This window comes from Atractosteus spatula, chromosome 5, assembly GCF_055471065.1.
Source record: "Atractosteus spatula isolate fAtrSpa1 chromosome 5, fAtrSpa1.hap1, whole genome shotgun sequence".
Classification (NCBI taxonomy): Eukaryota; Metazoa; Chordata; class Actinopteri; order Semionotiformes; family Lepisosteidae; genus Atractosteus; species Atractosteus spatula.
In genome coordinates, this window is record NC_142710.1 from 18,735,885 (window position 1) to 18,749,479 (window position 13,595).

The following is a 13,595-nucleotide window of genomic DNA, read 5'->3' on the forward strand; positions in this document are numbered from 1 at the left end:
AAGTCTAACACAAACATATTGAGACACTCGAAAGGTTAGTATTGATCATCAGGAAAATTAAGAATACTTATTACTATACATCTCTGGCAGTGCTGAACACAATGAGACAGTAGTAAAAATACTTGGTTTTATTCTATGGGCATAACATAAGTATTTTAACATGCCAAAAGGGAAGCTTAACCCATTATGACTGTAATATATAACGTCATGTTCTACACCCTACAGTTTCCACTGCTCTCAAAGCACAGTCGATTATTTTCGGTCAAGATGCTGTGACAACAACTATATGAACAGTTAAAATATAAAAAAGGTTTGGACTGTTGGTTAAAACTATACTTATCTCTATTTGGTTACTTTTGTTTTTCATTTCGCATATTATTGTAAAACTGAACTTCTTCTTATCCACTTTGATGTGTGGGAAAAAAAAAGGCTTTTCCTTGGGGAAACTTTAATGGAAGAAATATCATCTCCAGGGATGACAGTAACATCTTTACTAGTTACAAATTCACAAACCGTGTTTAGTTAGTGGCCTTTGCTCAAGACATCAGGTTTCCTGTTTAAAATAAATTCTTGTTTCTATGACACTATAGGAAAGTGCAGATGGACCCACCTGAGCTGTGCTCTTTAAATGATTTATAGTAAGAGTCCAGTCGCTGGCAGGGTCTTTCCTTTCTCATGTAAACAGATCTCGCCTTGGGCAGCTGCCTGCCTGCAGACTGTTCCAAGTCCAATGAAAACATTCCAGCGTGGTTTTCATAAGAAATAATTTCAGAGAATGGGAGCCTGAATAATAAACCAGGATAACAAAAGTTCCTTCTTTTCACTCAATGGATGTCTGTTTGTGAGAAGGAAGAAAGCAGCCTTCCTGATGCGAATACTAAAAGAAGTCCTGCTATCGTTTCGAGTCCCACACAATCAGCTGACATGCTCATATCATATCAAGAGACAGACGCCCTTAACACAGTGCATGTCTCATGCATTCCAATACAGTAAATGCACCTTTCTTTTTGCGACAGAACTGAAGCAAACCTCTATGCACAGACGTACCATGATTCCGTGACTGAAAATGTGCAGAAAACACAACTTTCTCTTTTAAAAAGCACTAGTTTAAAAAAGTTAAAAAAGAAATAACAATAAAGGCATAATATACAGCTGCATTACCACATCAAAATGCTAAAATAATAAGAGTGCTTTACTTTGCTACGATAGAATGTTCCACATAAAAAAACTATTGGCTAAAACACAAGCGGGTGGTGTTTCTTTCAGCGTGGTCTTGCTGACTGTGACATTTTTTTCAGATTACAGGCTTTATTTCACTTCTCCTTAAAGCAATTTCCCTTTAACGTACTGTCTGATCGCATTTTACACTTGGCCTTAACAACCATTTCCACAAACTTTCTTTTGGGTTAAATATTTTAGTGCTTATAAGTAAGTGTGAAAACCTCTGACAGTGCCGGTACCCTTGTGTACAAACATGCATGATGCTGAACTTTATTTGCATTGCAGCTCAAATTAGAAAAGGAAGAATTTGTTGTGTTGTGCTGTGAAAACCACAGATGCCAAGACTAACAAAACAAAGCTTGAAAAGATTCAGGCCATATTTAAATGCTGTGCAGCTCATGCACAATTAAACAATCATATCTTCTTTGCAAGCTCTGAAAGAGAGATGTGTCAGCTAATTATTATATCACAAGAACCACATTACACTCTAATCAAGCCCCTGAGATACGGCGTGGGTAAACTAGGACTCACACGAACCAAACCTCCACAAAACGCACCTACAGAATTGTTTTTTCTAGAACTGCACTTACAAGCGATTGTCCCCAAGTACTACATACATAGAACATAAGAAGGGATACAAATGACAAGCCATTCAGCTCATTTGGCCTGTTCAGTTAGTAATGAATTGACCCCAATATCTCACCCAGCCATTTCTTGAAAGAAGCCAGGGTACTGGCTTCAACAACATGGCTGGGCAGTTTGTTCTACAATCCAAAACTCAAAATGTAGTATTATTTTTACAGAATGGGGAGCACTTTAGGTACAACACCCACCTTGGTGAATTATCCAGGACAACTGGGTTATACTGTATATACCGTACTGTATATAGTAGTACCCGAGTTCTACTTTTTTTCTTTCTGTGATTTACTATTTGAAGAGACCAGAGACTTGAAATGGACAACTGCAGATCTCTTTTCCAAAAAAGAGACATAAGCTTACAAACTCCACTCAGTCTCCACTGAGGGACATTGATAATGAAGTAACTTGAGGGCAGCTTAATGTAGCACACCAAAAGACAGCAGATTATTTATTATAAGAGAGAAGTGGCCTGGGCAAGGGCCCAGAAAACACCAAAATAAATTACCTCTTTCGCTCTGTTGAATGATAAAATTGCACTGACAGATTATAAACAGCAACATACAGGTCAGAGTTTACAGGGCCTCATAAAAGTATTCACCCCCTTCCAATGATATCCTACTTTGTTTAATTAGAAATGAGATAATCATACTTTTAAGAGTATATTTTTAATTATAACTTAAATGCTTAGAGTGAAAACGTTCACGGGTGAAAGAAGTCATACATCAGTAAAAAAAAAAGCACAAATAAAATCAATCGAATATATGTTGATCATGTAAGTATTCACCCCCTTGGATGTGGGAAACCTAAATTAGTTAAAAGAACAGAAAGTTACTTGACAACTCACAAGGTGAGTCGAATGGCCTCTGTGTGCAATAACAGTTGCTCACGAGATCTCAGAATAAACACACCCGCCTCTGTCAAGTCCCTCAGTCAGGTAGCGAATTTCCCTCAAGCTATGACATCATGAGAGGGAGGTGAATACCTTGACAAGGTGCTGTATCTATCAAGGAAGTGTGAAAAATGAGAACTGATCTGTGAATGCATAGAGACAACCCAGCAACAGTGTGACAAATGAGTGCAGTGGCAGCTGTCCTGCCTTCAGCTACATTTTGCATATGGAACTGCGATGGCCTCATGCATCTGCCACTATTGTAGACAGACAAAAGCTCAATGCGGAGAAGGAAAGGGTTTCCTGTATCAGAAAGCAGCTAAAAGCACTGCTGTATGACACTTCACACCACTTAACAGCACATATAACGTTTTAAAGGGAAAAAAAAAGTTAGGAATTATGATAATTAGTTTGGATGTTAATGTCCCAACATTTTCCCACTTCTGCTGTGTCCTATAAAAAGGCAAAGAGACCCCCTGTGACAAGAAGGGGAGTGTGTAAATTAAGCAGGTACGGATTGGAAGAGGTGACAATGACCCAGCAGTTTCCACACCACAGGCAAATGGAAACAGGGAGCTCTGGACTCCCAGTAAAATCCCTCACCCTGCTCCTGCAGAAACAACCGTGTAAACACAGGCAGACACAATTGGGAACATCAATGTGTTCTTAGCAGACTACGCTATGTTCAAGTGTCAACAAGGAAAAGCATCATGTCTCAAAGTGCTGCTGACAGACTGTTAGTGTCAGAATGCATGAGACTGCCCAAGCTGAAGACTTGAACTTCAGTGCTTCACCAAAATATGTGAACACTTCATTTTAGGGGTCACCTGCAGGCAATGTACTACTTCATTACTGACACAGCTAGTTGACTGTCAGTAACCAAGGCCTGTCTTAAGTATGCATGATTAGTAAGTACATACCAGACATATTTAACTAGTGATGAAAGAGAACAAGTACAGTACCTAGCTTGTCTAGCTAGTCTTCATACAAGATTTGCCTGTTATTAACCACTGGAAAGCCACTCATAAATACCACATGGTGACTCCTAAAATAAAGTGTCTCCCATTTGTTTTCCCCAAGAGGCAGTATAAATCACTCAAGAAAAGATTTAAAGGTCTATAGCTTGTGCCCAGAAGGAACCCTGTGTGGTCTTTGAAAATACACTCATAAGTTACTGTTTGTTGAACCATGTCTTTAAGTCAACCTAACCACCACTTGAGGCAGAGTCTGATGTTTCAGAATGCATTACTTCACACAGACCGCAGTGTGACCTCAGATTACTCTTTGTGATAATGGCGTCTGTGAAAGGCCAAGTGGGAACAGGGCTGTAGATAATGTTAAGTGTAGGTTTTTACCTGCTGAAAAAATCAGAGATCCCAAGCTTCTTGGGTTTTGAGCCCTGCTCTGTGGAGGAGTCCGCAGGTAGGGACAAGCCATCAGGCAGGTTGTCTGGAGCGCTTTGACGCCGGCTGACCTCGAAGGTGTTCCTGGAACCTACAGCGACATCCATAAACCTCGGGTCGTGCTCCTCCTCGGACCCGGAGCACACCTGTCCACCCTCCGGGCTCACCGGGGTGGCATCACAGCTGAGGCAGGCTGTAGTGTTTCTGTTAGTCCTGAGTGTTAAAGGTCGAAGAGGTGAATTCTCGCTTATCTCCTCCGCTTTCGTGGGGTGCTCACCGGGTTCAGCGGGTGATGTGCAGGGTTCCGAGGACGCGGCACCGCGCTCAGAAGACGAACACACCGACGCCCTCCCCGCTTGGGTCTCCAGCACATCCCCGGGCGCAACTCCGTCACTGGACCCCTGGCCGCATCTTCCAAGTGGCGCAGGAGGCTCCGTGTCACCTGGGCTTTCATCCGGGCGGCCGTGGAAATCTGCTGAGGCGTCCAGCGACTCGCTCTCGTTTACCATCAGCACCCCACCGTTGGCCAGTTTCGCTTCCCTCTCCGCGGCGCCGGCGCTTCTGCACGGCGCAGCCGGGCGGCTCAGGGTAGGGCGCTCGCAGCAGTCAGAGTACGTGCCCCCCGCCCGCGGTATACAGTCCACATCCCCGTTGGTAAGTTTCATGTCTGTGGCCGGCGAGGCCGTGCAAGTGCAGTTCTGCTGGTGCCGGCCGTCACATGACGGCGACAAGAGTAAGTCTGACCCAGGGTCGCGAAGTAAACGACCTCTATCCGGTTTCCCAGCAACGCAGCCTTCCGCTTTCGCCCCGCACTCTCGTATCCCCTCCGAGGTGCTACCTATAAGCATCCCGTTTCTTTCTCCCTGCTTGGTGGCAGCCGCAGATGAGCGGGACGGGATTCCCCGGCCACCTCCCCCTCCGATTCCTGATCCAACCATGAGCGGCTCCGATGACTCAATAAATCCGTTTAGGGTGCCATCGCTGCGCTGCTCGGCCAAGACACCACTGTCTTTAATCCTGCCGGGAACGCAGTCGGTGACAAAATCAAGCATTTTTTTACCTCCAGCAGGAAGGGGCTGCGATGGCAGGCCGATCTCGTCTGCGCTCACATTCCTGTCACCGGCGGTATGAAAAGACCCTCTCCCCGGGGGAACAGACTTCGTGTCTTCGGAGGAGACTTTATTCCTGTTGTCTTTCACCGCAAGAGAGGCGGTTCCCGAGCGGCAGCCCGGCGGTTTGGTCTTCTGCTCGTTTTCGTTGACATCGACAGACAAAGGCAGCAGGGAAGCTCCATTTTCCTCTTTTTCCATTTCATTCACAGTGCTCGCACAGCTCCACAACAAAAACGGTGCAGCTGTGCCGCCTCGGATCGCTGGGGTTGCGTTCGCCCCTGGTTCGGGAGAGTCGTTAACATTTTAGAGCATTTACGATTCTTTAAAACGGGACGAAAAAAGCCGGACTGCGGTCATTATTAGCGGCAGAAGACACGGACACAAACACTCCAGAAACACCCCATCCCCATCCAGAGAGGTGATGTTGTTGTTAGTGTAACAACCGGCAGCTGTCTCCCCTCCTCCTGCCAATGAAGGGAGCCATTTTGAAATGCCCGTATGACGTTGTGCCTTCATCCAGGCACCTCACACAACGGGAAAGGGGAAACCGGGAATCGCAGCGACATCTGCTGTTGACATGGAGTCTCTGTGGTGACCGAAGCTTTACAGTTTTTCCTGGGAAGCACGGGAGCGTGGAAGTTAGGGCTGTTGCCTTACCCTTCCTGGGTTTTGGGTGCGATACCAGTCTGGAGAGCCTGCAGTATGGAGTTCTCATGTCCTCCCGTTGTTCCTGTGGGCTTCTTCTAGGCGCGCTCGTTTCTTTTCACGATTCAAAGACAGGTTGTTTTAGGTTAATTGACATCTAAAGTATCCACCACGCACGTCTCCAGCTGAGTATTTACAGTGGACTAGCAGGTTAACGAAAAGGGAAGAATGAATAACGAGATTCCAGGAGGAGAGCCTGATCTCTTGAGAGGAGGCAATAGGTTTCACTACTGGAGTAAGGAGCAATGAATCTACAAACAGGCGTTTCTCAAAGCACTCAATTAAAGTGTCATTATTTGCCAAGGTCTCACAGATTAACAAGTAATCCCATTGTAATCACTAGAATCATAATAAGAATAAAAATAATACTAGTGCTGGAAAAAACCTGCTTAGAACATAAGAACACAAGACAGAGATGAGAGAAGAATGTTTTGTCCAAGAGGCTCATTTGATTTTTATTAGCCAATAGATCAGGGCATCTTATTTAAACGTTTCTTGACAAATGTTTTAAATTAATTTCCCCATAGTTTCCACTTGTGTCCTCTGGCTTGGCTTTCACTGTTGATTCTGAAGTCCAGTCAGCTGACTTTGCCTTTGAAGACATTTAATAGTTGAATCAAGCCCCTTGTTTTTTGTTGTTCTACACTAAAAAGATTAATTTCTTTTAGTCTGTAAGTATAGGATATTGTTTTAAACCCTTTGTTTGCTCTTCTCTGGAGTGACTCCAGACCAGCAATATCCTTTTTTATAACATAATAGTCACACAATTGTATACAATATTCCAAATAATGTATTACCAGTGCATTGTACTGTTTTATCATGAGAGCCCTTGATTTTAAAACTATGTTTTTAACTGTACATCATAAATAGATACACTTGAATTTCACCAAAGCTAGAACACACCTTCAGGGCAGCTAGTGCTAAAAACACAATGTGGACCTGCCAGACCTGTCCCTCATTATGTAACATGCAGGACATAGTATGTGTGCACAATATTCACCTAGACAGCTGAACAGAACCACAAGAAGCCAGAGAGATTTCCTGAAGAAAAAGAAATGGGCAACAAACCCTGTTGTGAGGTTTCTTGTGCTATAAAATGGGGGAAAATGTATAATTTGGAAGAACAACTACGGACCCCACATGAAACAAATTTTCAAAGTTAAATAAAGAGTCCAGCCTGTAGACCCTGCATGGACCTTTAGTCAAGTATGGAAGAATGTTTCATCCCCCCCAAAAAACTGAAAAAGCATACAGAGATTTCACTTGATGAAACTGACTGTCAAGTATAGATGTTGTAAAGCCATTCAGATTAGCAATCATAGTCTAATCACTGCTGGGCCAGAATTCATATTGTTGTCACCTGGGAGATGGGTTCTGTGTGATGGCAAGCATTTGGGGAGAATAATATGCACATGTTTGTGGTCTCCATTTCTAGGGGTTTTTGTGAAGACAGCAGAGCCCCGATACCCTTATTCCAAGGGTGCACAACTCCACTCCCAAAGGACCAGAAGTCTGGTTTTCCTTCCACCTGAGTCCTTAATTACCCAATTAAACTCATCCTTTGCTTAATTTGACAAGTACACACCTTTCCTTGTTCTTACAAAACTAGATTTAAACAGACCTTGGGCATACCTGCCTTATTCTGTTTTCATCTGCATTACGTAGCTAGTCTGACCTCCAGCAGCAGTAAAATATTGCCTTCTTAGACCAGTTAACCTGTTAGCAAGGACAAGCAGTAGTTTCACCACCAGGTGTGACAATAACCCACGTACCCACACATAGTAATGGGCAGACTAGATTACCATACTCATTATGACTTAACACAATTTATGGCTTAAATCAATTTCTGACAAACGCAACAGCATACTTGTGGAACAAGATAATGCAATGAATATCATGATCATTTGTTTTGCAAATCTTGACTTTAATCATACAGTATGTAAAATCCTTGCCACATGTCTCTCAATGAGCATTGCTCCTCACAAATAAAAACTCACTGCAATTAGAACTAAATTAAAGACCAGGAATACATAACAATAATGAACTTATCAATTATCACAAATCCACAAACAAATTGCACTTTTGAAAGTCCCTAATAAATTCTTCAAGTGGTATTATCAGGGACCAGTCTAGGTCCACATTTTTAAATTTATGTTTACGTGCTTTTTTGCTAATGCAAATTTATATTTGCATTAATAATTTATATCTGTCCTCTTCTTGTCATAGTAAGCCAATTCATTTTTATGACAGTTAGGGTTACAGTTGTGACAACAATTTAAAGAATATTTTACTCACTGTTTAATTTGAACCTAAAATATAGTTTAACATTGATATTCAGAAAATTTGAAAACTATTGGATTAATACCCTAAAATATTGTGCAGACAGGAAATATTGTGGAATAAGCTTTTTGCTGTGAGCCACAGTGAGTACTGAACCTTCCTGTCGTCAATGATGACATAGGGCTTTTTCATGGCATGTTTCCATCATGCTGAGCTCTCCTGGCTTGTAAAAACACAGCTGCCCAATTTCTTTGAACTGCTGCCAATATACTGATTGAAGACAGTAAGAGTGCAGAGCTTTTACTTACAGAGTTCTAACAATAACTGCCTCAGTCACTCAATGATATACATCTCTGCTTTAAAAAAAGCATTTTACAAGAGTTTATTTACTACAGCATTTTGTTTGTCTTTTAATTTTACAGCACTTTGGATAGTTTCCACACAAGGCACAGACGAAATCTGTATTTTATTGAGTTTTGTAACAGACATATATTACAGCAACCAAGCCAAAAATGCAACTAGCAAACATGGTCAGCAATCCAGTTTTCTGGAGTGCCCCTAGTCTTGTGTGGACCTGTTGTTTGACAGATCATTTTTGAGTGAATACATGGGCAAATGATGTTTATCTTTGTAATATCCTCTTATTTACATAAACTAATGTCTAGCATTTGTATAGTGCTTTCCTATGGTAATACAATTTATAATTTTGAGATATCGCTAAATACACTTGAAGACATCCTAAAATGATTTAGAGAGATGTATATGAAGTCCTTTTAGAGAAATCTTTAAATCATTTTAGAGATAGCATTAAATCACACTACTTGAAAATATCAATATCTCATATGGAGATCTCTTTAATTAATGTTGAGATATCTCTAAATCATTTTAAGATATATTTAAACATTTTAAGATATCTGAAAATGATTTATGCCTTCCTGCCTTGAGCATGTTGTTTGCTGGGATAAGTTCCAGCTAACCTGTGACCATGTATTGGATAAAGCAGTTAGAAAATGGTTGGATGGATGGGAATTACTTATTGATGCCAACTCTCACCCTCAAACCTGAAGAAGGTTTCACAGCTTTTTGTTTTTCTTTTCAGCATGGAATAAACCTTTACCTGATCCACAAGTCCTGTACTTGATAGCATTAGAGTCTAGTTTGTCCAGTAGAGGGTGTTTAAGTACAAGAGGAATCACTTGAAGGCTGAAACACCGCTATTATAAATGTATTCATTTATACAATATATGTATTCAAGAAATTATCATTTAAATTATTACCTTGAATTTTTAGCGGGATGATTCATGCTCTCAAAACTGTGAAAATGAGGAAATGTTTTAAAAATTAATTTAGTTGCGCACCAGAGTACAAAATTTGCAGTAATTTTAGATAATCTGAGCGATTTTACCTTTGATTTTAAAAATTAAAAATAAATGATAATAAAAGACTGTAGTCTTATCATTTTATGCGTGTTTGCCAGATGAGTATAATCTACTGTATAATACAATATAATAATGCACTGCATCCACTTCAGCTGAAAGCGGAGCGCGATTCCCCGTGGTATGTTGGATAAGCACTGATCATTCAACAGTTCCAGGTCTGATGCGACAGATTTCTCAACAAAGCACTTCCCGATTGCTGCCTGTTTGTGCTAGAATATGTAAAACAACGAGAAGATGATAGCAGATTGTGCAAGTTATTCACCAACAAATTACAGGCAATTAGAAAGACAGTCTTTATTATCATTAAACTCAATGAAATTGCACCAAGCCTGAACCTATTAATTTATCTTTACAAGAGCCACTTACACAATGCAAGTATATTCCAGGAAAACCAGCGGAAAGTGCCTCGGGCTGATTGTCTTGCATTCCTCAGATGATGGCATTATTAACTAACATGAATCTAATTTCTGTAGATATTTCTGAAGCACTAATAAAGGATTTTTTTCATCACATGTGCTCATCACTCGTTGACTATTATTTTTAAAAAATCACTCCCATCATCTGCTTTTCCGTGAGAATTATTACCATAAAAATACCTTGAAGGTATTGCTGTAGCCAGATAACGGCTTGGTAAACTAATCAACACAGTGCAAACACTGAAAACTATAAACACAACAGCAACGTCAAGCTACCCCTTCTCCCCCGGGGCTAACAGGAGTGAATGGTAATCAAACAAAAGGCGAGGACGAATATGGGATAAAAATTATTTGTACTGGTATCCGTTCATTACTTGTCAATGGAAATAGTACTGCTAAGTCAATTTCCTAAAACTAGCTCTGTGAAGCGGTAGAATTTAAACAGATCTTGAAATATCTCAGAATACAGTGATAGAAAACAAACAAAACTGTACTTTAAAATCTGACACTCAACCTGAATGTCATTGGTTTGCGGATTTTGCCCAATTGGAAATCCATGAACACTCTCTTTTTTAATTATTATTTGTTTTAGTAACTCTCCACGATTTACAGAACTCGAGCTCACTGGTGATGACAAAAGCCAACACTTGAATAATGCAGCTGAAGTAATCGCCTTCAAATGATAATTAAAACAAACCACAAAGCAAATAGGTACAGTATGTGTAAAACAGAAGCAATATGAATGACAAGGCTACAATCTGTGAATTCTGTATGCGCATCACAGGTACAACATAGCTGCAGTACGGACAATACAGCCGAAGAAAACATATACCGTACAGGGAATTGTTTGCATGATGAAAAATCTCCTCACTTTTCAAAGCAGGCATTCTTCTTGTCGTGAGCGTTACATTTTGTATAGAAGACTGGAGAAAAGCCGTAAATAAAAAAATCATTGATAAAACCAGACGCGAGGGGACGCTATTGGATTAAATCTAGAATAGCTGACAGTGCAAACCAATCACTGCCAAACTGCCTTTATAAACGGGAGAAATGGCACTTTCATATATACCTTGTTCAAATCGCTGAAGCCCGTCACTCAATTCCACGCATAAAAAACAGAACACCGGAACCTGAATAAATCGTCTTGTTGTTTTCAGAGGCTTTTAAAAACGCAGTCGTTATCTGCCGCGTAGCAGAAAAGTGTAATAATGAAATCAGTTTCTTGCTGCTCTACGGTGGCATTGGACCTGCACCTGAAGACGCGAGCTGGAAATCGGACAGAAAGATAAGATTTCCTATGAAACAGATTTAAAAAATAAACGAGTTTGCACTTTTTTACAGAGTCCCGATAAAAGCAAACCTTACCTACAGCAGCCTGTCGGAGACCGCAACATGAAAGAAAGCGCCCGTTACCTCGAGGAATGTAAAGGCTGACTTTGAGGATCACATTGTGAAAGAAACACCTCTTCATGGAAAACTTCACAAACGATACGGAGGTTTTGTCAGAAGGCACCGATACTGACAGCACTGGCCTCAGTGTCCGAGCACTAACTGGATGTCTTTTGTTTCTCCTCATCGTGTCCACCCTGTTAGGGAACACGCTCGTGTGTGCCGCTGTCATTAAATTCAGACACCTGCGGTCCAAAGTGACCAACTTTTTTGTCATCTCTCTGGCGGTGTCGGACCTCTTCGTTGCGGTCCTTGTAATGCCCTGGAAAGCGGTCACCGAAGTGGCCGGGTACTGGCTTTTTGGTAGCTTTTGCGATACCTGGATTGCCTTTGATATCATGTGCTCCACTGCTTCTATTCTAAATCTCTGCATTATAAGTGTGGACAGGTATTGGGCAATTGCAAGCCCCTTCAGATATGAACGCAAAATGACCCAGAGAGTTGCTTTTATCATGATCGGGGTTGCATGGACTCTGTCGATTCTGATTTCATTCATACCCGTGCAGCTAAACTGGCACAAAGCCACTGTAGAAGATGCCCCCGCAAATTTCAGCAACCACACTGAAAACTGCGACGCAAGTCTGAATAGGACATATGCCATATCTTCCTCCTTGATCAGTTTTTACATTCCTGTGGCCATCATGATTGGCACATACACTAGGATTTACCGGATCGCTCAAACCCAGATTAGAAGGATATCTTCCTTGGAAAGAGCCGTGGAACACGCACAGAACTGTCACCACCATCCCAACGACTGCCCTCACGAGCATTCCCTGAAAACGTCGTTCAAAAAAGAAACCAAAGTTTTAAAGACACTTTCCATTATTATGGGGGTGTTTGTCTTTTGCTGGCTCCCCTTTTTCGTGCTAAACTGCATGGTGCCCTTCTGTGACATCAACACGTACGAACTCGGGGAACTCCCTTGCGTGAGCGACACCACTTTCAATATTTTTGTGTGGTTTGGGTGGGCCAATTCGTCCTTAAACCCAGTTATATACGCTTTCAACGCAGATTTTAGAAAGGCCTTTTCGACCATACTAGGCTGCAACAGGTTTTGCTCCAGCACCACCGTGGAGGCAGTGAATTTCAGTAATGAGCTGGTCTCCTATCACCACGACACCACCTTTCAGAAAGACGCTCCGATTGTCTTTACCGCTGGTCAGCTCCCGCACGCCGTCGCCCACTCGGGCGAAGAAGTGAGCATACCGTTTGACAAGGTCTCCGTCCTGTCAGATACTTCCCGCAGCCACAAGAACCTGCTCTTACCTGCGGCTGTCCAGTTTGAGTGTGAAGCCGAAATTTCACTGGATACCATAACCCCGTTTACTTCAGCGGGACCTAACGAATGTGATGCAATTCCCGGACAAATCCGGGAATAATAAACGTATGTATTGCCCGAGGTGTACAAACACTGTAGTCTGTCGTCCTGCGTCAGACGTTAGGGATTGATATGACACGTCGATCTAAGTGCAGTATTTCTTGTTTACATTGCATTCCCTTTATATTGCTTTATCTGTGGGTATTCACATCATAGAAAAATGCACAAGTGTGGCAGTGAAATATTTCCTTCAGCAAAAGGTACCAGATAAACTTGATTAAATCAGGATTACTGAAGAAAAGGAGGGGGGAGCTTTTTGTCAGCTGAATGGGAGATAACATTCCTCTTACAGTTGTTTTGCCCCTCAGACAAAGGAAACTATTTCGATACAAGAGCTTACACTGTTAACCTTCAGGTACACCCCATCAGAAATGAAAATATCTGTACGTGCCGATTTTATAAGCGATTTCTCTCTCACGGGTTTTGAAAAATAATGATTTTTACTTACTGTTTCATTTCATCATTTATAATTCATGAAGGTTTGGCAATTCTCATTAAGTTAGACCTGCAGATATAATTTTAGAGATTGATTGACTGTGCACGACGAATGAGGATATGTTAAGTTAGACAAGAATATAATAATTAAAATAAGAGTTGATGTCTGATAAGACATTCATGATATGCCACTGTTAGGACGTCATTTCATTTTATTCATTTTCGTTTA

General features: G+C 41.5%; 2 protein-coding genes across 3 annotated transcripts in view; one reads left to right on the plus strand and one right to left on the minus strand.

Moving 5' to 3' along the window:
* Nucleotides 1-8,683, minus strand: part of tbc1d12b (TBC1 domain family, member 12b) — a 30,027-nt gene extending 21,344 nt beyond the window's left edge. For both annotated transcript variants that reach the window (XM_088917015.1, XM_088917014.1), the window contains exon 1: nt 4,105-8,683. In XM_088917015.1, coding sequence (XP_088773141.1) covers nt 4,105-5,462 — 1,358 coding nt within the window. In that variant the 5' untranslated portion in view covers nt 5,463-8,683. The remainder of the gene's footprint in view (nt 1-4,104) is intronic.
* On the plus strand, nt 8,054-12,932 carry LOC148834678 (dopamine receptor D1.S-like). Its single transcript, XM_088917016.1, has one exon. It carries the CDS (start codon nt 11,574-11,576, stop codon nt 12,930-12,932), a length of 1,359 nt encoding a protein of 452 aa, XP_088773142.1. The 5' UTR covers nt 8,054-11,573.
* Nucleotides 12,933-13,595: the final 663 nt, after the last annotated feature.

Excerpts from the sequence above, each read along its gene's own strand:
- LOC148834678 (XM_088917016.1), top strand. The coding sequence starts at position 11,574 with ATGGAAAACTTCACAAACGATACGGAGGTTTTGTCAGAAGGCACCGAT.